The 24567-nt window shown below is 37.7% G+C and overlaps 4 protein-coding genes across 4 annotated transcripts in view; 2 read left to right on the top strand and 2 right to left on the bottom strand.

The window, feature by feature from the left end:
- Positions 1–2017: 2017 nt before the first annotated feature.
- On the bottom strand, positions 2018–8232 carry scamp3 (secretory carrier membrane protein 3). Its single transcript, XM_057355541.1, has 9 exons — positions 7798–8232; positions 7116–7199; positions 5329–5439; positions 4841–4961; positions 4356–4484; positions 3866–4025; positions 3642–3743; positions 3365–3482; positions 2018–3188 (listed from the first exon to the last, which is right to left on the bottom strand). The coding sequence occupies exons 1-9, from the start codon at positions 7849–7851 to the stop codon at positions 3039–3041; spliced, it is 1029 nt and encodes a 342-aa protein (XP_057211524.1). The 5' UTR covers positions 7852–8232; the 3' UTR covers positions 2018–3038.
- A 2367-nt stretch (positions 8233–10599) lies between these two features.
- crabp2b (cellular retinoic acid binding protein 2, b) lies at positions 10600–14177 on the bottom strand. Its single transcript, XM_057355049.1, has 4 exons — positions 13942–14177; positions 13049–13227; positions 12709–12825; positions 10600–11649 (listed from the first exon to the last, which is right to left on the bottom strand). Exons 1-4 carry the CDS (start codon positions 14021–14023, stop codon positions 11599–11601), a joined length of 429 nt encoding a protein of 142 aa, XP_057211032.1. The 5' UTR covers positions 14024–14177; the 3' UTR covers positions 10600–11598.
- A 2136-nt stretch (positions 14178–16313) lies between these two features.
- On the top strand, positions 16314–18138 carry mrps21 (mitochondrial ribosomal protein S21). The gene is made up of 2 exons (XM_057355109.1): positions 16314–16444; positions 17217–18138. The coding sequence occupies exons 1-2, from the start codon at positions 16362–16364 to the stop codon at positions 17395–17397; spliced, it is 264 nt and encodes an 87-aa protein (XP_057211092.1). The 5' UTR covers positions 16314–16361; the 3' UTR covers positions 17398–18138.
- A 4675-nt stretch (positions 18139–22813) lies between these two features.
- Positions 22814–24567, top strand: part of ciarta (circadian associated repressor of transcription a) — a 7391-nt gene continuing 5637 nt past the window's right edge. The window contains exon 1 of the mRNA XM_057354843.1: positions 22814–23045. The gene's annotated coding sequence lies outside the window, so the exon portion shown is untranslated. The remainder of the gene's footprint in view (positions 23046–24567) is intronic.

Genomic DNA, 24567 nt, shown 5'->3' with positions numbered 1-24567 from the left:
CCGCTTTCAACACCATCATCCCATCACTGCTCCAGACAAAGTTAACCCAGCTTTCTGCTCCTGGCTCTATCTGTCAGTGGATCACCAGCTTTCTGACAGACAGGCAGCAGTTAGTGAGAATGGGGAAACTCACATCCAGCATCCGCACAATCAGCACTGGCGCCCCCCAGGGGTGCGTTCTCTCCCCACTGCTCTTCTCCCTGTACACCAATGACTGCACTGCCCAGGACCCTTCTGTCAGACTTCTGAAGTTCGCAGACGACACCACACTCATTGGCCTCATCCAGGATGGTGATGAGTCTGCGTACAGACAGGAGGCTGAGCAGCTGGCTGTCTGGTGCAGTCATAACAACTTGGAGCTGAACACGCTTAAAACAGTGGAGACGATTGTGGACTTCAGGAGAAACCCCCCTGCACTCCCCCCTCTCACCATCATGAACAGCACTGTGGCAGCAGTAGAGTCATTCAGGTTCCTGGGCACCACCATCTCTCAGAACCTGAAGTGGGACAATCACATTGGCTCCATTGCTAAAAAACCCCAGCAAAGGTTGTACTTCTTACATCAGCTGAAGAAGTTCAACCTACCACAAACTCTATTAAAACAGTTTTACTCAGCTGTCATAGAGTCTGTCCTCTGCACATCCATCACTGTCTGGTTTGGCTCAGCCACAAAGTCAGACATCAGAAGACTACAGAGGACGGTTCGGACTGCTGAGAAGATCATTGGTGCTCCCCTGCCCACCCTCCAAGAACTGTATACATCCAGACTGAGGAAAAGGGCTCAGAAAATCACCCTGGACCTCTCACATCCAAGCCATCATCTCTTCACAATGTTGCCGTCTGGTCGGCGCTACAGAGCACTGAGCACCAAAACAACCAGACACAAAACAGCTTCTTCCCTCAGGCCATCTACCTCTTGAACAGTTAAATGTTATTACACACCATGCAATTAATAACTCTGTGCAATAATAATTAAGTGCAATATTAATTATATCCTCCAGATAATACACTATCTATTTTTATACAACTTTATCTGTAAATTATATTTCATTCATTCTGCTGTATATAGCACATACCTTGTACTACAATAGTCTATTCTTATTTTTTACTTGTACATATTTACATACACACATAGCTTTACTCTCTATATCTTTATCTTATGTTTATTGTATTGTATTTCTTAATTTTTTATACCTATAGGCCCTTATTTAAATCATTGTGTACTGTATTCTATTGTGTTATGGTCTCTGTGTACTGTTGTTGCCGTTTCTGTGTTCTGGATGCTCCTGTCACCAAAACAAATTCCTTGTATGTGCAAACGTACTTGGCAATAAAGCTCTTTCTTTCTTCTTCTCTTCTATTTGGTTAATGTGACTGCAATACAAACTAATGGTTTCTGTAACAAATTATTCAGTAACACTTCACAATAAGGTGCTATTTGTTAACCGTAGTAAATGCATTAGCTAACAATGAACAATTTAGTTTTTATTAATCCCTCTTAATGTTCATGTCAATACAGTTATTGTTAACAGTGACAACGTTGGATTTTAATATGTTAGTAAATGCTGAAATTAACATTAATAAATGCTATATTAGTATTTTTCATTGTTAGTTAATTTTAGCTAAGGCATTAACAAATTGTTAACAAATAGCTACTTATTGTAAAGTGTTACCAATTATTCCTGTAGGATTTCATGGTGTTCTTTTGGTTTTATTCGCCACATAATAACCCACCACACCAGACCGTTATAGTTACCATTAAAACCAATATAATTCCATTTATAAACATTAAATATAATAGAATTTCTGTGATATTTTCTATTGTTTGATTTGAAAACTAAGTGGCTGCATTCTGTAAGTTGCATGTGTTTGAGGTTGAAGTATTTATTTACCAAACAACAGATGACAAGCTGTCTGCAAAACCTGTTTGGAATTCCATTTGGTGCTACTACTGACACAAAACACATCTTTTAATTCTCATTTTATTCCTATATCAAACACAAAGACAAGTCTAAGATGCATTTTCATAAACTTTAATCAAAAATAAAGAACACAGTGGCACTTACGACAAACACAGCAGCAAAAAACACAATAATAAAAACAACCGAGTAATACTTTTGTTCAGGTTTATACCTTAGCGTCAGACAAAAGGTAAGATAGAAATGACGAACAAACACAACGTAAAAATCACAAAAGCAACACACGTTGGCCGCAATAACTGCCTGCTACCATGTTTTGATAAGAAACTTTATATTTATGCATCCAGTTCAATTTTCTATACCAAAGCACAATGTTATCAACTGTGTTAATTCATGACAAATAGCCGTGTATCACTGTAAAGAGGAAAATACAGTAGCTTAATTGCATCAAAACATGCTATTTCATAAATTAATATCTGGCATCCAAAGAAAGAAATCAACCCATTTTCAGACTGATAAAATGAATCATGAATCTCTATAATGTGATAAGGGATTCGTCTCTCACATTTAAGAAAAGCTATTGGCAAGTTTAACTTCTCAGGTTGCAAGTAACCTCAATTTCAGAATAATGAAATAACTCCTGGCCGTATACATCTATTTACACACAAACAACAAAGTTGGGGAAAAAGCTAAAGGCAGATGTGGCAAATCTTAAGAACTCTGCAAGCTTTAGCAATGTTAAAAAATTACAAGCCTTAGATATTCAAAACATTACAGTGATATTTAGTTGTTTTTGAGCACTTCTCAATTCTCATAAATGAAAAGAAGAACTGTATAAGTTGATATTAGGTCCTCATCGACGGCATTCATATAAACCTATTCTCAAAATCCAACACCAAGATCCTTCTTGCATGTCTAAGATTATGGCCTATTGCTCAGCAAGACCAACAAATAAAGACAAAAAAGATCCAATGTTGCATTAACATCATTATGAGTCCGTTTATCCTGTCGTGCATGCAAGAGGGGTCTAGGGTAAGGGTGTGTTTGCAACTATGTTTAGGAGTGCTAAGTCACTTTGTCTCAAGGCTGCGTAACTAATCGGGTTCTTCAGCCTCATTTCTACCGGGGTGCGGTGAAGGCGCCCTGTGCCGCAGAGACAGTGGCACTGGCAGCTGCCTGACGCACTGCCTGATTGGAAAGCACACCGGTGGCAAACTCTGCCTGGGCCTTCTGGAAACTCGCCTCAGTCTTCCTGTACATAGAATGAACCTGGTGGCAGGAAAGACAAGCAAGTTTGTCAGTTAGCAAATCACAATAAATGATATTGAATATTATGAATTTAAAAGCCACACTGCATAATGTCACCAAGCACTATAAATACAACAGTCCGAACATACAAACTTGTTTTATTGTTCATTAAAACTAGTTTTGATGTTTTGAATTACCCTCTTGAGCAGCACGACACCCATCGCTGCCTGAGCGGTGAAAAGCACAGAGTTTAACAACATGATCGCACCCACCGCCGTGCTGGTCCGAAGAGCAGCAAGACTCACGATCCAGCCACTGAAACACAAACGGGAGAGAAAAACAGAATATATAGAGCAGCTAGCTATTTGCCAGATGATTATACTTTACAATTCATGTCGGATGCAAACGTCTGACAAAGGCTTACAAAATAACACAAACAAGTGTGTTACAAATTTTGCAAAATCATCTCTTCACCTGAAGCCCCAGCCAGGGATGCCAATAGTCATAATAACGTAAAGCACCAGCTGGGTGAAGAAGATAAAAAAGAATGCAAAGAAGTTGAAAGAACTGTCACTCCTGTTGAGAAACAGAAAGAAGACCGATAAGATTAGTTTTGTCATGGGTGCATATCTGTTTCCAGAAACACCTGATAGAACGAGTTTCTTGCAACCTAGGTGCTTATTCGTAATGGTACATACCTAAATGCTTTGTACACAGGCCTGTACCAACAGACGAAGGAGCAGGGGGTGAAGAGGAGAGCCCACAGGATGGCAAGACCAAAGCCCACTCCATTACCAGGATCCACACAGAACATAGCCAAGCAGGAGATGAGGTTAAAGGCCAAAGTGCATGCTGTGACTACGGAGGAGAAAATAGACAAGGACATAAGGAAATACAAGATTTTTCAAAGGTAAACTACAAACCAGGAAGCAAAGAAACTTTTAATGGCCTACAGACAGTATATGACAGTTTAATAACATATTTCGTACTGATTTTTAGAAGTGCAATTAGTTTTTGGCTGGTGTGACGATCAAGTTAGCACTGAATTATGCCAATTGTCGTCATCAAAAAGACTATTTCTAAATCTCTTTCAACATTCGACAGCATTTGGGGAATGTTGCAGAACACAAAAATAACTTATTCACACAGACACACACCTGCAGAAGACACACAAACAAACAGACTTACACATCCAGTAGTAGTACATAGTGGTGACAGTGCGCTGGAAATTTTGGCTGATCTCCACATTAATGTCCTGGTAGAAACAGGGTCCCACCGGACAGAAGGAGGGCAGCGGGGGCCAATTATTCTGACGAGCTTTGAGAGAGAGAGATTCACATGAAACACATGCGCTAGCATCACTCCATTAATGTCTCGCTCATTACCGCCAGGGTCGAGATCTTAATTCTGTGAAAATACCATCCATCCATCCATCACTGTCATCCATCAACTGCTTGTCTTCTCTCTCCTCTTTATCTCTACACTTTCACCCAAACGCTTACCAACAACAACTTACTCTACTAAAAATCTCCTCTGATTCTATTTTGTACAGATTTTTTAAGAGAATGTGAGACCACCTGTAGTGAAAACAACATTAAAACATTTCAAGACAAAAGTCTTTGATTAAAGTCTGGTCTGAATTTAAGCGTTTTCCCACTTCATCCTTCACTCACATGCTCCAGATCCGAGCGCATGAGCGTCCAGCTCTCGCTCTCTTCTCTCCAGCTCCTTCGCTTTCCTTTCTAGTTCCTCCTGCTTCCGTAACAGGTCAGCAGTGGTGGCCTTGACTTCAGACTACGATAGAGAGAGAGAGAGAGAGAGAGAGAGAGAGAGAGGGAAAGAGGGAAAGAGAGGGAAAGAGAGGGAGAGAGAGGGAGAGAGAGGGAGAGAGAGAGAGAGAGAGAGAGAGAGAGAGAGAGAGAGAGAGAGAGAGAGAGAGAGAGAGAGAGAGAGAGAGAGAGAGAGAGAGAGAGAGAGCCAGAGAGAGAGAGAGCGAGAGCGAGAGCGAGAGCGAGAGAGAGTTGTTACTACCAAATGTTATTACCATAGTAACCGAGTATCCAGGTACAACTTTAGTGTGAATCCTACAAAAGAACAGTTTCAGTCCAAACAATTAATACAAATTCAATGACAAAACAACAGTAAAAATTTAAATTGGCACCTGTGTTCCATAGGATCCATAATTCTTGGGTTCAGTGGGTGTGGTGCTACTTGTTGGCGTTTGAGCAGGGGGCGGGACAGAAGGAGATGTGGCCTCATAAGGGGGTGGAGGCTTTATAATCCAAAACAAACGGAGAAAAGGCAAAAGCATTAACAACAGTATACAATCGTGTCATTACACCATTCTTTCAACCATAGGTTTTCAACCATTTTAATGATGCAGGACACTTTAAGCAAAACACATTGTGTAAGATGTTTCCTGCATTAAAATGTCAAATACTAAAAAACATTCGAAGGGATGATATGATGATGTGTTGCTTGCTCGTGACGTAGTTCCATCCCACTCTCCCCACTAGTCCCACCTCTTTTCCGGAAATAATCGTACAGTTGTATCTCTCTTTTATAAATTTGATCAAACTAAATACTCTTTGAAGATACGACGTATGCAATACTACTGTATTAATATGAGATTGGCAGAAACAGGGGCATAAATCCCGGGGGGGACAGAGGGGACACGGCCCCCTCCATCCCAGGTCCTGGTCCCGTGTCACACACAGTCGCGCAAATACCGGTGACAATTTAGTGACTTTGGCACTATATTTAGCGAATTTCAGACCCCTTTTGTCTACAAAAGGTGCACAGCTTTCATTCAGTTGGAAAAGCTTGTTTTCTCAGCATCTATTCTGTGCAGTGTGTGCGCGGCGGATAAGCTAAACATTCAGTTGACTGAACACAGAATTTAAGCATCTGTCACTGTTATTGACTGTTTGGGTACATCTATGCACATAGTTTGTTGGTGGACATGGGAAAATAACCACCACTCTTCAAAGTAGATGTATGGTGACTTTGTCAGACGATGTTGCGGTATAAATCAGGATAAAATTTAAAAAGTGTTTAACAAGTGAATCATTGTTAACATGTAGTATCATGGGTAGTGTGTTTTTATACTTGTTTCCTGTCTTGACAACAGAAATTTTTTTTTTAAATGGAAACAGCTTTATTAGGTGTTCACTTGTATTGTACAGTACATGGCAGTTCAGTTCAGTTATAATATGACTGCAAGTCTGCATGATAAACCTATGAACCTAACGCGTATTGTCGCTTTGTGACATAGTAAGTACAATTTTGACTGTATTATATGTGTCCCCTTCAAAAAATTGCTCTTGAGAAATTTTATGATTATTGTCCCCCCCTACTGTTAAATGAGATTGACGCCCCTGGGCAGAAACTGCCTGTGATACACGATTAGGGCTGTGCAAGAAAAAAAAAATCGATTCATCGTTTTTTAAAATGTGGTTGAATATCGATTCTCAAAAGCTGTGTATCGATTTTTTTCTTTCATATTTCTGCAAGCACTGAACATTCATTAACGTGAATGTTATTGCTACTACTATCCACTAGATGTCACTTTTCTTTTTACAACGGGTGGATGTTACAACAGGGAGCATACTTCATTCATTGCTTATAATTAACATGGCGGATATGATTGCAGCCCCTCTTTACAGCTAATTTTGTGAAATTTAGTTTGTTATCGTAAATTTAAAATATTTTTTCGTTTCAATATACCCAAGTGTGTTTTAAGTTTAATATACAGGTTTGTGGCTCTTCATTTCATGTTTTAATTCACCATTGTAATGTGATATTTAATCATCTTTTTTAGAAATATCTATAGGATTTGTATTAAATCTATAATCATTGACTCGAATCGAGAGCTTGTGAATCGGAACATCAGAATCGATGCCCAGCCCTATACTCCACAATGAGATTTTCCAGTTTCGATATATTTACCCCAGCTGTGCTGTTGTCAAACGGGTTATAAAGGTCGAGAGTGGCATAGCCACTGTTACTGCTATGCTGAATCACTGATGGATCCTGTGAATACAGAAAGCAAACCTGTCAGTTCATGTACCTGAGCTGAAAACAAAGATTGGGTATAATCTAAATCAAGTAAAGGTGATCAAGTTTTCTCTTTATTTGAGCCAAACACACCTTAAGTTGCTGAAATATCCATCAAAACCGATGAACTGCAGTAACATCATACACTACCAATAAAAGGTCTGGACCCATCAGACTTAATTTATGAATGTTCAATCTTGAAGTTTAAGGTTAAAAAAAAAAAAAGGTATACATATAAAATACCTTTAGCACAAAATACAAAAATGTGTAATTTGTTAACTTTAATATTTCTGTCAAAGTAGTTATAATAAAAATGGGGTGTGGGTGTGTACACGTATTTGACTAGCAGTGTTGTTTTTAAGTCAGATCAACAAGTCCCCAACACCTGGCCAGCCTAAATTTAGACCAGCAACCACTAACCCTGGGATCAAACGCACAAGATCAATGTCATAAAACTTAATACGATTGGTATGACATCTGTTGACTGTCAAGCCTCATGACGCCATCACAAATAGTGCACCAATGCACACATATTTAAAACCAGCAAAACAATGTAACAAAAGCATAGACTTACTTGAAAAGGATTGTGATCATCGGCTGCTTCGGGAAAAGCGCTATATTTTGACATCCTGGTACTGGTTTGGCAAGTTAAATCTTGCCAATTTATAAAAACAGGTTAAGCCAAAGACTGAGCAGGGACGTTCGTGTAGCTGGGAGCTAAACCCAGCCAAGCCTGTGAATTCTTGGTTACTTTATAAATATTTAACCAAAACAAAGAGATTGCGTCCGGTTAACACTAGCTAGCTAACCAACGAGACGTCAGACCTTCTCTTTAACCCGGTTATATTCCCTATCTTTATTTTGTTGCGGTTTTACGGTCTTCTTGTTTGCTCTTGTTAATGTCTTTCTTTGGTCGTGTTGACGAGACAAACGGTTTAGTTCCAATTTCACTCTACTAACAGCGCTAAGGTGTTCAGGAAGAGCGTTCACGTCACATGACCGAGGAAGTGGTTGTGGCACGTGACGGGGATAAACCAATGAGTGAGCGCTATTGTATCACGCGACTGGCATTGAAGAAAAACACGTGCCAGAGGAGGCAAAGAAAGGCGTGTTTCAATTGAATTAAATTATTCCTGGTTTTAAAAACAACGCGTTCTTTCGTGTTATATTTCTTTCATTTCTGCATACATCTTATACACGAGTTAAGAAGAGAAACGTCTTTTAAGGAATCTGCGGTTCACATCTATATTCACACGGTGGCACTGTTGCTTCGAAGACTGAATCAACGTTGTTTGTAGCTGTAAAAATTGTTGACACACGGTCATAATCTCGTCAATATACAATTTCAATATTATCATGGTATGTTAAATTATATGTTACAATATATCATGCCTTACAATAGATAATGCATTGATACCTTGGCATCTTTTTCACGTTTTAAAAATGCTAAAATGTCTAAAATATACTGTTTATTATAAGGAGATGGGCTATTGTAAGAAAAGCAAAAACACTTAAATAATCCATATTTTTTTGTAGCCAAGACTATAATAAGATATTTATCTTTACATAAACGATAACTTATATGTAACAATATATCATGCCTTACAATATACAGTATAATGCATTGATATATTGGCATCTTTTTTTATATTGTTTCACTTTTTTAAAATATGCTAAAATGTCTAAAATATACTATTTGTAACAAAATGTGTTTTTATCCAGAGCAAAAACGCTTATATAATCAATATTTTTTGTAGCCAAGATTATAATAATAAGGTATTTGTCTTTACATAAACGTCTCCAAATTGAAGAGATCGTTTTCAAAAACAGATAACTCAGTTTTTAAACATTTTCAAAAATCATGTTTTTTTATTGTGTATTCCAATTAATATCATTCAAACTTCAGTTGAGTTGCTTTAATTAGATAATAAAATCTCAAAAGAAACACAGCTAAATAACACAATAAAAGCTATGACAAAACATGATTTTTGAACATTTTTAAAAATGAAGTTATCTGCTTTTGCAAATAAACTCTTCAATTGTTTATTATTATGACTTTATCCTATTTACTTATTTCAATTTCCATGAATTCTGAATTAATGGCAAACTATTGATTTTTTATTACTATTTTTTCTCCTCAGCCAATCCACAATCTCCAAGTCATTTGCGGTTTCATAATATGTTGTACATCTCTTCCTTGTCTTTCTTGTTACTTGGGGCTTTAAATTCTGCAGTCACATGGATGACAGGAGGGCGGTCAGTCATATGATAACTCAAAAGACACAAACATGCACACACGCTTGAGATCTTATATTTGTGCACTAATACTGATGTTTACTTCTACATCGAAATTCTAATGCAATCACTAAGCACGACAAAACAGTGATAACCAGGAATATAACCTATTAATTGAAGCATTCATGCAGAAACAAATGTTTTTATCTTTGAGGTCATCATTTGAGATCAGAGGGATGTTGTACTATTGTGACACTGAACTCATTGTAGAAGTTATTTAGAAGTAGTCATTATTTTTCTCTTGTTCTTATTCTGTGAATGGGTGTGTCCCAAGTCCTTTTGCTTTGCTCTGGAACTTCAACATTCCACAGCCAATCAAGCGATGCCTGGCCCCATGACATCACTGCCTGTGGAATGAGCTGACATGAAGTCTGCACTAGAGAGTTGCCAAGGCAACCAGCAGAGATGGAGGGAGCTTCAATAGACTGTGTGGGTTTGTGGGTTTGCCCCCATTTCCCAGTGGTATGGTCTCAATTAACAAAGAATAGAAATCAGGATCTGGGCCTCATTTAGCTTGTACCACCACAATAGGCTTAACCACTTGAGGCCAAAGTTAAACACATTGTGACGATCCGATGACCCTTTTCTAGCGGCTCCACGATGTAATTTTGAAATTGTTAACAAAGTGAGCATTGAACACACCAGGCATCACAGCAGAAGTGAACTCGTGTCAAAGAAAACTTTGGCATGTTCTCGGAATTGGAAATTGATTCGTGAAAGTGAGCCTAGACATACAGATGGAGGAGATAAAAATGGTTCAAAGAATGTCTTGTTTTCTGGAAGCACATGTGATTAAAATGAAAAAGTGAATAGATTTTTACATACATGTTCAAAACTATCCGCCACAATGCCCCTTTAGGATGGGTTACATTTGTAAAACGTTTAACAGGAAATTATGCGTAATCTTGAAACCCTTTTCTGTGTTTCTGCTCTTTGCAATCCTGGAAAATTCATCATGGGCTTAAAAAACACAGCATGTATTTCTCTGAATGGAACAAGGAAAGACCAGAAAAGTTGTAGAAATAGCTTGTACTAGAAAGTAACTTCACACCAGAAGTCCTTAATGTATTATTTATATGAACTTGCAGATGAATATGTCCTAGAACATTTAACCTCATTACACTGGCTACAGAAGCTACACAAGACTTTCTCTCTGACCTCATGCGTTAAGTAGTTCAGATGGGATAGGAAGCAGAGGGAATATAACTCCTTCGAAATATGAAATTATTTTTCTTTCTAGCATTTGCTCACTCTTTCCATACCTCTCCCTCTTCCCCTTAGCGCTTGCCAGGATTTTTTTCAGAACTGAGGTGCAGTCATGACAAACTCATATAGGGCCATTCAGAACTGAGCGTTTGGATGGGGAGAGAGAAGTGAGAACAGACAAAGAGAAAGTTGAATAGAGGGAATGAAGCAGAAAACGAGTGGAAAAGTGCAAGGGAGTTCAGTATCAAAGTGTTTCATAAAGAAAGAAGAAGGTTTTACGAGGAAAGAGGTATGCACATGAGTTTTTTTATTTTTCTTGATATGAGTTTCAAGACTTTTAGTCCATGTCTTTTAGCTTCAAAGTCATTAACTCACTGGTGCACAAAGGGTAATACACGTTAATAGAATAAAAACATTTATGCTTCATGACTGTCACATTTTTTAAGAGATGATCCCTTTGGTATGTCCTGCCCTAACTTTTCATTTTAGAAAATACAAAGTATTTCACAGAAAAGACTATTTGTGTATATGTATAAAGGTTTAAAAGGTTTACATGTATAAAGTAATATTTTTTGATTGAAAAACCACATTGTGGCATATACATGAAACTGCGGGGAAATGCACAAACAATAACAAATACAGTTTTCTAATATATTCGCTAGTAAGATAAACACAGACTGGAACTCGACACAGAACGGTACCACCCTTATCCTTTAAACTCTTTCTCTACATCTCTGTCACACACAGACCCAGTTAAACATGCAAAAAAGCAGCTCTTAAAAGTGGAATGAACAGGCTTTTGTACGATGATAAACTATAGCAGATTATAACACTATGTAAATTGCTGTGGAATAAACTGTGACGTAAAGATCCTTTAGTCTCGTTCATACACACGGGTGCAGACAACACCACCGGCTCTCATAGTCTGCAAAATACACAAACATTAAGATCATTAAAAAAAACATTAAACAATTTAACATGTATATTAAATTAATTTGAACATTTTGTGTGCATAAACATCTAAGCATGCTCAATATTCACATATTTAAAATAGCATAAATTCAAAGCAAAGCTGTGTCTTCTTAATTTCCTACCATGCACTACTGGTTTCTGTTACAAAATAACAATTACGAACAAAATCAAAGACCTCGGGAACATGTTCACTGTAAATGGCATAAATGCAAGTTGTATGACTTTAACAATAATGTTAAAGAGGCCATTGTGAGAACTTTTCTTACTGCCAGTAAAGATCAAATCATGCCACCTACTCAACTACTCAAAGAATGAGATGTTTGAATGAACATGTCCTATAATAATTATGCCATAATTGAGCTAGTCTAATAGCAAAGGTAGAGAAGCTAAACGTTGCAGATCTTAATTGGAGATTATCAAGATATTAGGATCATAAGACACAACCTAAGAAACTTAGTTATTACTATTTTATTTTATATTTGAAAAGTCCAGTGTATGAAATTTTGCGGCAACTAGAGGTGAGTTTGCAAATTGCAACCAACGACTCACTCCACCCCTCCCTTTCGAAGCACTACGGTGGCTGACACAGGGCTAAGATGTTGTCACGTTTTTGTTTCTTTGCAGAGATAATGTATTTACGAAACACGCACTGTAGAGCAGTTTGTCCATTTAGGGCTACTGTAGAAACAACATGGCGAAATCCATGTAAGGGGACCCGTGGTGTATGTAGATAGAAACAGCTAATTCTAAAGTAACAAACAATATGTAGGGTCTTTATACACCTCTGCACACACACAGTGGTTGTGTATATGTTATTGCATTTCTGTCCATAGATCCTCCAAAAGCGCACACACTGGACCTTTAAATAAAACCGTAACTTAATAAGGCAAAACTTGATTAGTGTTCAGTGTTGAGCATTTTAAGATGCCCATTAGACTAACCATGAGCTATATCATAGGGCTGCTCAGAGCAAAACCCTTCAACCCAATGTGTAAAATACACCTTGCCTTACCAGTATCATCTGTCCGTCATTGGTCAGCTCACGCATCCATGATGTCTCAGGGCCCTCCCCCTTCTGCAGTGTCTGCTCACATGTTATTTTACTGTCCGTCTCCCATTTCGGAAAACTCTGAGGGGAAATTGAAAGGGCCATACAAAGTCCAAGAGCAAGGATATTACTTTCTGACCATGTAGTGAAAGTAAAATGATGTATAAACATTATGTATGAAATATGTAAAAGTAAAAAAATATGTTATTAGAAAAGGTAATATTTATTATGTAGTATGTATATGTAACAATTTAAACAGAGAAATATATGATGTGCAGGAATTAATTAATGTAAATGACATTACTGTGCATGGACGTCCATCTACTGTGGTCTCGTTGAAGGACTGGCCCACTGTGAAGGACACATGAGTGGTCCGCACGCTAGTAGACGTCTGAATGGAGAGGCTTTCTCCCTGTTGTGTGATTTCAACAGCTGGTTTGGAGGCGGCTGCAACTGCAATTTTCCTCAGAAAGACATTTAGGCCTATAGAAGAAATGAAAAGGTTATTTATCAGAACAATGATCAAAGCCATTTAGCCAATGGCCAATTTCCTGTCTTTAATGAGCGTGTCCAATCTGGAATGCGTTGCAATTGAAATCAGGCAGCCCTATCTAAATTCTGGTCAATGAAACATATATCTCTTGGTAAACATTTACACAAAACAGTGAAGTCTGTATCCCATTTAGGGGTCTGAATGAACTCCCCTGGAGCATATAATTGGGGGTCGTGGAACGGTGTGTCTACAGAACCAAACGGCAGGACAAGGGGCCCTGTATCAGGGTTTGTGAGGCTAATCACAATCCTATGAGGAAGTGAAGCAGAACATCTTTTCATGCAGCTTTCTATACAGGATCATAGTCCTACCGAGTGTGTGACTATAGGCGTAATTCAAATGATAAACGTAAAAGCAATTAACCTTTGCTTGTTGTTTTCATTATCTTGATCCAACAGTTTTAGTCTAATTAGGTTGATAGATCATGTTTACTGAGAAGATACACGTGATGCATATAGATACAAAATAGAATTGTTTAATTGTTTAAAGTATGCACACAGTAAGCTTAGGCTAAATGTGCATCGCATACGGAAGAGAGTTTAATGCAATTTTTTATCAATGCATCATTTTGGCCATTATGATTACAATAAATAAATAAAAAAACACATCTACACAAAACCAAAAAAATCATGATTCAAACTTACCGAGCGCTTTCAACAACTCCTCGAAGTTTTCTGAACTTTTCATTTTCCAAGAGCCAGAAAAGTCGGCGAACGTTCGCTCCATGTTTGACTTCGCCTCTTACGAACGGTTTTCTTCTATTGTGTTTATATAGGCCTATGTATATTTGTTTCAACAACCCGTCCTCGACTGACCTCTCATCTGCCGGCTTTCAGCGGTCTCTTTCTCTCTTTGCTCTGCGTGGAAATGTGCGCTAGTGTCCTCCAATCCTGTGCGTTTGCGCCCCTGCGGTTTTAATGGGCGGCCCATAAGCGCACCATGTGGTTACAGTAAAGATTGAACATTTATGTAGCCTAGGACAAGACCCCCATCAGCATAATGAAGACTCTACAATTTGCGTTGATCTATGGGGTCATATAGTCAATCCCATCAGTTCTGTTTCAATCCGTGTTATTAGGCAAACGCTTTTATTAAAGCAAACAGTCCAAAATTCTCAAGAGCGCAACAGTTACCAGGCTCGATACTCCAACACTTTTCTCCACATTTAAATAAACATTTTTACATAGCCATCCCTCAGCATTTATCTGATGCCAAGTTGTTAATTTCCAGGGAACATGTTAACGTAAAATGTGAATGCACTGTGGGTCTCTTTAGACAAAAGCTTCTGCCAAACAAATATTATTGCATTATATGCTTTTTTTGTCAAAGAACTTTTGTTCAGAAAAATGAAATTATGACAAACACAAGGAAAACCCCATGTTATCTGAACCCCTTTCTTACATGCAAACAAAAGCATCTGATGTTGAGCTTTGTTAGTATTCAAACCAAAACAGCTATAGTCAGTCAATCATATCACAGCTGCAAATCTCTTCTCTGTCCTAACAAGACCCAGAATTTGACTTTGCATTTACACACATTAGACAAATTTCAATCAAACATGACATAATATATAAGTTTAATGCTCATACTGTGAACAATATAACAGAAAATATTACAACTGGCTGTCGTTTACATTTACCTTGGTAAAACCATGTGTGGCTGATGTAAAAGAGAAATCGATAAGGTAAATTTTAGTCCACATTCCAGTGTGAACAACTTGGGCAAGTGGTGTCATTACTGTAGCCAGAACACATTAGCTAGCGGTGCCACAAACACAGCTTAGGATGGGAAGGTAGTGTTTTTCCGATTCCTTTTATTACCTTGCCCTTTTTATGTTTGGTTCAATTATTGAGTAGTAATGGAAAACCATGACATATTAAGCACATCATTTTTACAACTCAACTGGCAGAGCTTTGGTTAGCAATGCAGAGACAAAATGTATAACTTGAATGCCCTATAAACTACTTTGGAAAAAAGTGTCCGCTCACTTTGTAAATGTTCGCTGTTTGTAATCTGCTTCACTTCATTTTGTTCCTTTTGTTCACATTCCTCATGCAAATGGCACGAAGGAGACGGTGGAGAGATGAAAAGCAAATGGAGTGTTTGAGTGGCCAAAAGGGACCAAAGGGAGAAGAGAAAGAATGAGGCAGTGTAAACTGAAACCACATCCTCTCCTCCAAATGCTTGGAGGTAATTACCAACCGATTCCTGACCGGCTCCCCGCCCGTCTCTCCCATTTTGCCCCCATTCTCCCCCTTCCCACCAAAAACATTTCAACAAGTCTGCCTAGAAGTGATATCCCTGGAAATGGAACAGAGGAAAAATGAACGGGGACAAAGAAAGAGAGAAGAGGGATTCTGCATTTTTGAATCAGAACCCAAAATGGAGACCGTGGCAAAAGTTCAAGTTGATTTCTTTGCCTTTCCTTAAACGCTTTCCTTAGTAGCACATCTGTCTTTGAAGTGGTCCAGTCAATAAAGCTACTTGAATTTGAATGAGAAAATGATCCTGCTCCCACACTCACCATATCCTGACCCCATTATCCATGCAGGAGATGAGCAGGAATTCACATATGAAAGAGAAAGACAGAGAAAGGAGGGGGAACTTTTCTACATAAAATAGTCAATTGTGGGTGGGTGACCATACTGTGATAACAGCCATTGATGACTTAAGTGCATAAGGCACCAATATGCAGAACAAAACATCACAACTGGATCTCAACTGCCTACCGAAAAAATACTGCTTGATTTATCATTCAACTATTCACCTTTATAGATTCATTTTCATTGTATTATTCATTATAGAAAATCAAGTTAAACTCTTATCAACCATAAAAATAAGATCTTAAAACATTTTTCCTTACGTGTGAATTCACAAAAAAAAGACGTCCTTGCTTGAACCAAATGACCGATGAAGTGGTTATTTTTTTAAATCATTTTGGCGCCACCTAGAGTTACAGCCATGTACATCAGTGGTTACAGCGCGAGTGATCAGGAACCATCCGTTCACCGTTCAACAGAAAATGTTTCCGGCCGAGCACAATTGACAGTCACACGGGCAGAACATGGCGAATCACCTTCGTTTCGTCGCTCGGACTGTCATGGTACAAAATGGCAATGTCGATGCGGCGTATGGGGCTCTTAGCAGGTACGGATCAGATGTTCGATTGATATTAATGATTACCTGTAATTAAGAAAAAAATCCTATCAGTTTGTTCGTGTCTAATAGCCGATGGCACGAGACCATACGCAACATCATAAAAGTCATCGGTATGTGATGTAGCTTGTCTTTCAAAAATAAGCATTAAAATAAATTCACGAGTTTCTAGTCAATAACAGCACATCAATTTGTTTGACGGATTAATTTACAATTTGAATATCTATTAGATTAGACATTTTATTCTAATCTGAACAGGACTGCTAACAGTTTACTATTACAACGGTATAATATATAACTTATATTAATTTCTGTTAATAGAGACTATGTCAATCACATGTTGTCCTATTGTTGCCTGACATACATTTACCAGCTCGTAAAACAAGCAACAAGAAACCGATATAAGCTGTTTTAAACAATTCTAAAGTACGCTTTTATAATTTTGTTTCTAAAGACTCTTGAAAGGTTGTAATTTTTACTTTTTATTTGTATCACATATTTATTAACTTGAAAAATAGAGAAACGGTTTAGGTCACTTTAATTTAAAAATCCATTTTAAAGAAGTTCACAGCTGTAACTTTAGAGGGCGCTGTAGTTGTGACCGTGCGTTCTGAATTTATTTTACTCTGACCTAAAGGGCACCTTGTTGACAATATTTTTATTGCAAAAAATAACATATTTTAAGGGTAGCTATGCAATTAACTGTTGTATATTATTAGTTAACATTTTGAGACATGTAGTTACAATCTCTCATTCTCTGCAGAATGCTGTCCTCGGATGGAATCATTGAATCAGTGAAACGCAGAAGATACTTTGAAAAACCCTGCCGTAAGAGGCAGAGAGAGAATTATGAGAACTGTAAGAGAATCTACCATGCTGAGATGGCCCGAAAGATATCTTTCGTATCAAGGACACAAAGACAAGATCCATGGCTTGGATGTTAAAATGACTTCATAAAACATTGAGTCATGAACTGTGATCAGCCTCAGAGACACTTTTGGTCAAAATCACTTAATTAACAAAGATGAAGATTCAGAAACATGAGGTCATTCAGCAAATATTTACACATTTGCCATCAGAATGTCATGTTTTGTCACTACCTTATGTACATTTTGGGTCATTTAAAACTGCTAACTAAACCATTGTATGTTCTCAACAATTAAAAGCGATTTATAAAAAGATACTTCATTGTTGTTTTTGCACTATTTGGAGATTTATGCAAACAATCTAAGGCTGCCTTATCAGTATGGCAGAGATTTTAAAAGACTTTTGAGATACCAGATTTTTTTCTATGTAAGTGGCAAACCCTTAAGCAAACAAAGTTACGGCAGAGGTAGTGTAAATGTAGACATGTTGTTACTGGCTATGCACACGAAGGAATAGAGTAGTGTTTGTGTTTAAAGATCTATTATAAAAAGTGATTGTGGTGTCTTTCAAAACAATACTACAAAAACAACAATCTCTGCCCTCCTTGCTAAATAATCATAGCTTTTTGACAAATGCCTTAACCTGTGGCTTGTTAAGCAATGTTTCAAAATGTATAAACTTTGTAAGATATATACCCTGGGCTTGATGATCACATACTGAAAATGTATACCTTGAATGCACTGCAAGGCCTTTTGGATATAAGTTAATATAACCAAACTATAGAAGAAGAATAAAAAACATTGTATGCTAATTTTAAGATAATCTTGCTCTTTCTGTGTTGTAATTATTTAGTTTGAAAGGAGATTTCGACAGTTTAGTCACCGAACTGGCAAAGTTTGAACTTCAGAACTTTAATTTACTAACTTGAAGGAACTCTGCGGTAGTGCCTGCATTTATTTTTCCCTCTGCTTAAAGTCTCTGTGTGATATATGTTACATGAGGGATGGGCTGTTGAATGTATAGCTCCAGATGGTGCCTTCGCCCTAAGCAGATAAACTGTGGAACTTTCCATGAGGTCATGTTTATGTTCAAGTCTAACTGCTGAAAATGAAAGACTTGGTACTCCTGTTAATAATGCTGAACTGTGAGTCTTTTAACAATGTTAGTCACAATAATGTAAAATGTTACTTTAGATTGTAAGTAATTACAGAACCCTTCACTTAGAGTTATGATGCTTTTTAAACAATTCTGAACTCAAAACTCTGTTCGCATCTTTAGTAAGACATCTGTATATTTTAAACTGTACACACAATATTTCAAAATGCGAAGATAATATTTGCTGATATTTTTTATATTTTTATTAATTATTAATATATATAAATATTTAAAGAAAAAAATAAAATAACTTCCCATTGTTTTTTATTTAAAGAGTCTGCTCAAATGGTTTTCTGTTTCTGCTGTCTTTCTGGCTTCGTCATATGCACACGGTTTGAACTCTTCTTACTATTAGATCAATGTCGGACATAAATCACACCCATGACTGTTTCAGCACGTGGCCCATATTTTGACTGAATGTTGACCTACAGATGGGCAGCACTGGATGAATTTGGAGTCAATGACCTCGAACGCCTAAACCAGTTTAAAGATTGACAAAGTGCGAGTATAAACTTAAACATAGGTCTGTATATGCTAACAAGTTAGTTCCCAAATGCACCAAAGAGGATATCTCTGTGACACAAAACACTAAAATGTTAGTAGACAGAATAAAGATTTAAAAGTGTTAATATATGCACAGGCATTTAAAACTATGGGAATAAAACCCATTACATTATGCACCGAAATGTAATTCAGGTATGGTTTAATGTGCAGAATACAGCTGTTAATGGTCTACCATGATTCAATACATAACCAAAACTTATCCTTCAATATTTTACACAGTAGGTCTTCAGCAGTGGCAGCACTTACTGGAGGTTTGTTGCTGACTCATTATTTATTAATCTGACCTAGGAAAGCTTCTCATAGTTAATTGCAGTGTACTTCTGTTAAATCACCATTTAACTTGTAAAAGCTGCCAGTACAATGTGTATCACAGTGGACAATATTGACCTACAACAGGGGGCAGAGTCATAAGCACATTTGTTTTAAATGAAAGTGATCTTAACTCCTAGGGGCGGTTTCCCGGACAGGGGTGAACTTAAACCAGGACTAGGGTTTAGTTAAATCAGGATATTTATGTAGTTTTGAAAAACATACCTTACAATGAGCATTACGGGTGTGCATCTCAAGACAAAACAATCGCACTTTTATATTCTAAGATATGTCAGTTTAAGTTGTTTTCGATCAAGACACCTCTAACATTTAAGTTAGTCTGGGACTAGTTTTAAAGGTGTCATGAACTGACCTTTTTTATTGTTTTATACTGTTGTCTGAGGTCTGCTTATGACGTTCACGTGGTATTTACATTCAAAAACATCAAGATCAATAAGTAATAGGTTATTTTCTACCCTGGTTTTGAGGCCGGCTAAAGAAACGCTCGGGTTTTGGGGGCGGGCCGCATTGAAGACTTGGAAGTAAACGCCCACTGCTATGATTGGATAACAGTTCCAAAAGACGTCAGTGTGCCATGTGATGTACAGGACAGGCTACCTGCTTAGTTGGAGCCTTCTGTAAACTTGGTAAGACACGTAGGTTACACATAATCAGGACATATAAAGCGATCTCTAACAAACGTTAGTGACGCTTCTTACATATATTTTTATGTAAAGAGGGCAAAGAGGAGATACAAACATGCACGGTATGTGGAAAATACAGCGTTTTTTAACCTTAAATCGTGTAAACACATTGCATTACATCTATAACAAAGGATAACCCACATAAGATTCCGGTCGGATTCAATATTGATGGCACAGCATTGCGTCTCTCAGCAAATCCAGCATCGACATGCGCCGTGTGCCAGGAATCCACAGTGAAATGAAGCGAACAAACGCTAATCTTTAAAAATAAACGTCAACCACGCATTCCTAATATCAGAATCCGAAGGAAGCGACTGTGTTCTTCCACAACCAGGCGCTGCACAATATGTTGCATGTTTGTTGCTTGGTCGCGCTAAATAAAAATAACAGTGAAAGAAGTCCTCACTTTTGCACATATGACACGGGACTAGCCATTCTCAAGAGCCCTTAGTTAAAGTGACAGGGTTGCCAGATCTTCACAGAAAAAATAAGCAAATAAAGACAAGACGAAAATAAACCTTAAAATGCAAATTGTTTATATATTTTATAAGACCAAAAAATCTAAAAATTTGCAACTGACCATTTATTAAAGGGGTCATATGGCGCGAACAAGTGTTTTTCTGTGTCTTTGGTGTGTTATAAGTTTCCCATGCATGTATTAGACATGTAAAATTGCAAAAATTAAGTGTCGGAACAAAAGATGCATTCTATCTAAAAGCGAATGCTCACCCAGACCTGCCTGAAACGCCTCGTGTAACCACACCCCCACAAATCTACGTCAGTTTGTGGTATGAGTTGATTAAGACCGCCCAAATGTATACGCAATTAAGGTGGGCGTACCTGCCAGTACAATTGCTTTGGAACCTGATGTTCCAAATATGGTAAGAGGCGTTACATTTCCGTCACATGCTTGCGGTATTCGACCAATCACTACGCACTGGTTAACTGGCCAATCATAGCACACCTCGCTTTTCAGAGCGTTGAGCTTTGTTCAAAATCTGCGCGTTTCAGAGAGGCGGGGCAAAGAGGAGATACAAACATGCATGGTATGTGGAAAATACAGCGTTTTTGAACCTTAAATCGTGTAAACACATTGCATTACATCTAAAACAAACGATAATATTGGTGATATGAAAGTGACCTATTTGACACAGCTAAAATCAATATTATCGTTTGTTTTCTGAAAAGCGTGGTGTGCTATGATTGGCCAGTTAACCAGTGCGTAGTGATTGGTCGAATACTGCAAGCGTGTGATGGAAATGTAACGCCTCTGACCATATTTGGAACATTAGGTTCCAAAGCAATTGTACGTAAAGTGCTTATTAATAATGAACATGGCAACACTCCAAAAGAGCACTGTGTGATGCAGCCTTCCGAGCATAAACACAACACAGCATGTCTCAGAGGTTTAAACTGACGGACAAAACGAATCTTTAGCCGAAAAGTATTCCGCTATGGTTACCAGTTTGTCAATCATCACAAATGCGGTAGTGTGTAGGCTACTATGTGTACATGGCTTAAGTCATTTGCGAACCAGTGGGCGTGGCTAGAGAAGTAGTCGTTGACATTCTTCTGTGGAGGCGGTGTTCAACCTGTCATTGATAGGTACATTCCAGGACCTGGCGTTCGCTGGGCCTGGTGTCAATAAAAGTTGTCATTTCAGTAACAAGGACATCTTCAGTTCTGACACTTACAGGATGTTCGTTTGAATACGATGAGCTTTTATATAACAAAAGCTCAGGTTAAAATTTATTTCTTAATTCATGACACGTTTAAGCCCTGTCTGGGAAAGCCCTGTCCACCCCATAATGACCTCGCTCTTTTATCAGTCAATTAACTTAATAGGCATAATTATTAATACATCACTCACAACCACTTGAACAAAAAGCTGCAATAAAGCGTGTGTTCTATATAATTAATTAGTTCCCGTTTTGTTTTTCTTTATTTCTAAAAAAAGTTTTTTTTCTAAATCTCAAGAAGATAAAATAAAATGATGTCAGCTTTTACATGCATGGTTTGAATGTTTTTAAAAAACTGTTCAATCCAATCCAACTTTGGTCTCATCTGTCTGTTCTAAGAATTGCAGGCACATCAAGTAAAATGATACTTATATTGTATCCCACAAACTGTTCCAGGCCCTCCTTGGGTGGAACAATAAGCACCATACACAAAATGTGCTCAGTCTTCTAGTTCACATGACTCAGAGCCGTTGAGAGCGAGAGAGAGTCGCGACAACGGAAGTTCAAAATCTTAACGTGTCACGTGATGCATGGAGCCGTAGGGATAAAAGTATCTGATTCATTGCCAAAGTAGATGGCGGTAATGCTCTGTTAAAGAAGATATATTATGTTCTTTATTTCTTTCATTTTTTATTCATTAAATTACTTACGTCTTTCAATGGGTTAAACGTTTACCTCAATTGGTCTGTTAAGCCGCAGCTCCATGCGTTACTAGAAACTTCCGGGAACTATTGAGAGGCTCTGGGCACCATGAACCACCTGCTGTGAAAAACTGTTCCATTGGCGTCAAAGGAGTTGACGCAACTCTCTCTCTCTCAATGGCTCTGATATGACTGTAGTAGCTGCCATTCCACACGAGTGCCACGTGCAAAGAGAGGGGCAAGCAAACAGACGTTACCGACCAATCACGGCGCGGTACGCTTGGGATTAGTCCTACTTTCGGACCAATCGGCGATTCCGTCTTTATCGTTTACCCAATAGGAGCTCAGCCTTGTTTGGCCTTTGTCCAGCACGTGTAGCGATTCACATGTTGTCCCTCGCTGTAAAAGTGACGCGATAGCAGAAAGGATGAGAATATAAAACCCAAACATTTCCCAAGGCTGCAGTTCACACGACCGCGACGACGGAACAGTCTTTAAGCACTAAAGTACAGTTAGTTTTAGGTATACAAATACTACATTAGGTCTTAACAGTGTCGCGGAGGAACGTTGTTGTGGTAATTTACCGACCCCCAAAAAACGATCCAGCAACAAGGTAAGGAAATGCATTGCAAATGTATCATTTATAGTTTAATATAATTCATTTGTTTGTCACTGTAAATGTTACGTATCGTGTGTGTTTTTACAATATCGATCTGAATCCATTTTTTTGAAACAAATCACATTTGACGACAAAATGCCATGGAATCCCCAAAATAAAAAAATAAAGCCGAGATTAAGTTTTCATAACAAACTAGTGTCCGAGCTAAACGTGTTTTGGTTTAACTTATACTTTTCAGCTGTTGTTGTTCACGTGTTTATATTTTATTTTTAACCCTTTGAATTCCAGTTTAGTGTTTTTAATCTATAATTATTAGTTTGTATTTGTGTTTCTTGAGGACCGAACTCACGACCTTTGCGTTGCTGACGCAATTCTCTATTTAGCTATACAGTTTGAGAAATATGACAGTGATTTATGTGATATGTCACACGTGCGTATGGTCCGAGAGCTAAGTCAACACAACATTAATAGTAGCCTTTAAATGTTTCCCTCTTCTGTACAGAAGCCCTCTTTTACTACCCAGCACACACCATCTGGTGAAAGATAATTTGTATTAATGGGACAGCATGTTTTTTACACGCCACGTATGGAGGACTAAACCTGCAAAAATTATAAATAAATAAATGTATAAATAAATAAATATATAAACGAATAAATGTAATAATATGAAAATAAATAAAGGAATGAATGGTTTGATAAAACAAAATAATTCGTTTTAGCTATTATTGATCTTAGCTTTAACTTTTCTTTTCATTTTTTAAATTGATTCATTATTTTTTGTGTCCATTTTTTAATTATTATTTATTATTATTATTATATATTATTTTTTTTTAGATTATTTTATTTATCATTTCCTTTTATTTTTACATTTATTTATTTATACGTTTATTTATTTTTATATTTATTTATTATCGCATGTATTTATTTCCACTTTTATTTATTTATTCTTGAATTTATTCTTACTTTTCTGTGTCTTGTATGATAATTAGATGGGTTGGTCTTGCCTACTATTGGTTCAGCGTAGATTGAAGCGTTTGATCGATTACTCTTGACTTGTTTTGGACTAACGTCACGTCACTCACTGATCGTTTGCTTCGTGTATAACGTTAAGTAACTATGGCGGGCGCACAATTAGCTAGAGAGTTACAGCATTTAACCATGCATCAAATGACTGTGTCATTTAGATTAGGTGCGCTTATTGATGTTTTATTACAGATTGACGGCGAGATAAATGACAAAGTTCTTCAAAATCTGTGCGAGTCAGGGGGTGCTAAGGTGGTGACCAAGTTCCGGTTACAGGTCCTCTGCCAAAGAGGTGCATGAACGACCTCAGCAGATTCGTCGATTCTGAAAGCACAAGACGACTTGATATTAAGATGTCTAATAAACACAGACTTTCTTGTTACATGATTTTGACATTCTTGTTAAGATTGCAAATTATTGGTATGATCGCCCGTAACGGCTGAAGCGAGGTGAAAAAATAAATAAAGCGATTTGACACGGGATTCGTACCCAT

This window comes from Triplophysa rosa, linkage group LG16 (genome assembly GCF_024868665.1).
Source record: "Triplophysa rosa linkage group LG16, Trosa_1v2, whole genome shotgun sequence".
In the NCBI taxonomy this organism is placed as follows: domain Eukaryota; kingdom Metazoa; phylum Chordata; class Actinopteri; order Cypriniformes; family Nemacheilidae; genus Triplophysa; species Triplophysa rosa.
This window is presented reverse-complemented; position numbering and strand designations above follow the sequence as displayed.

Coding starts and splice junctions, on each gene's coding strand:
- crabp2b (XM_057355049.1), bottom strand. CDS start 14,023: ATGGAGCGAACGTTCGCCGACTTTTCTGGCTCTTGGAAAATGAAAAGT. Junction 13,228..13,941: donor GGAGTTGTTGAAAGCGCTCG/GTAAGTTTGAAT, acceptor TTTCTTCTATAG/GCCTAAATGTCTTTCTGAGG. Junction 12,826..13,048: donor TAGATGGACGTCCATGCACA/GTAATGTCATTT, acceptor ATTTCCCCTCAG/AGTTTTCCGAAATGGGAGAC.
- mrps21 (XM_057355109.1), top strand. CDS start 16,362: ATGGCGAATCACCTTCGTTTCGTCGCTCGGACTGTCATGGTACAAAAT. Junction 16,445..17,216: donor GCGTATGGGGCTCTTAGCAG/GTACGGATCAGA, acceptor CATTCTCTGCAG/AATGCTGTCCTCGGATGGAA.
- scamp3 (XM_057355541.1), bottom strand. CDS start 7,851: ATGTCAAAATATAGCGCTTTTCCCGAAGCAGCCGATGATCACAATCCT. Junction 7,200..7,797: donor ATGATCACAATCCTTTTCAA/GTAAGTCTATGC, acceptor CTGTATTCACAG/GATCCATCAGTGATTCAGCA. Junction 4,485..4,840: donor TGCGCTCGGATCTGGAGCAT/GTGAGTGAAGGA, acceptor TCTCTCTCAAAG/CTCGTCAGAATAATTGGCCC.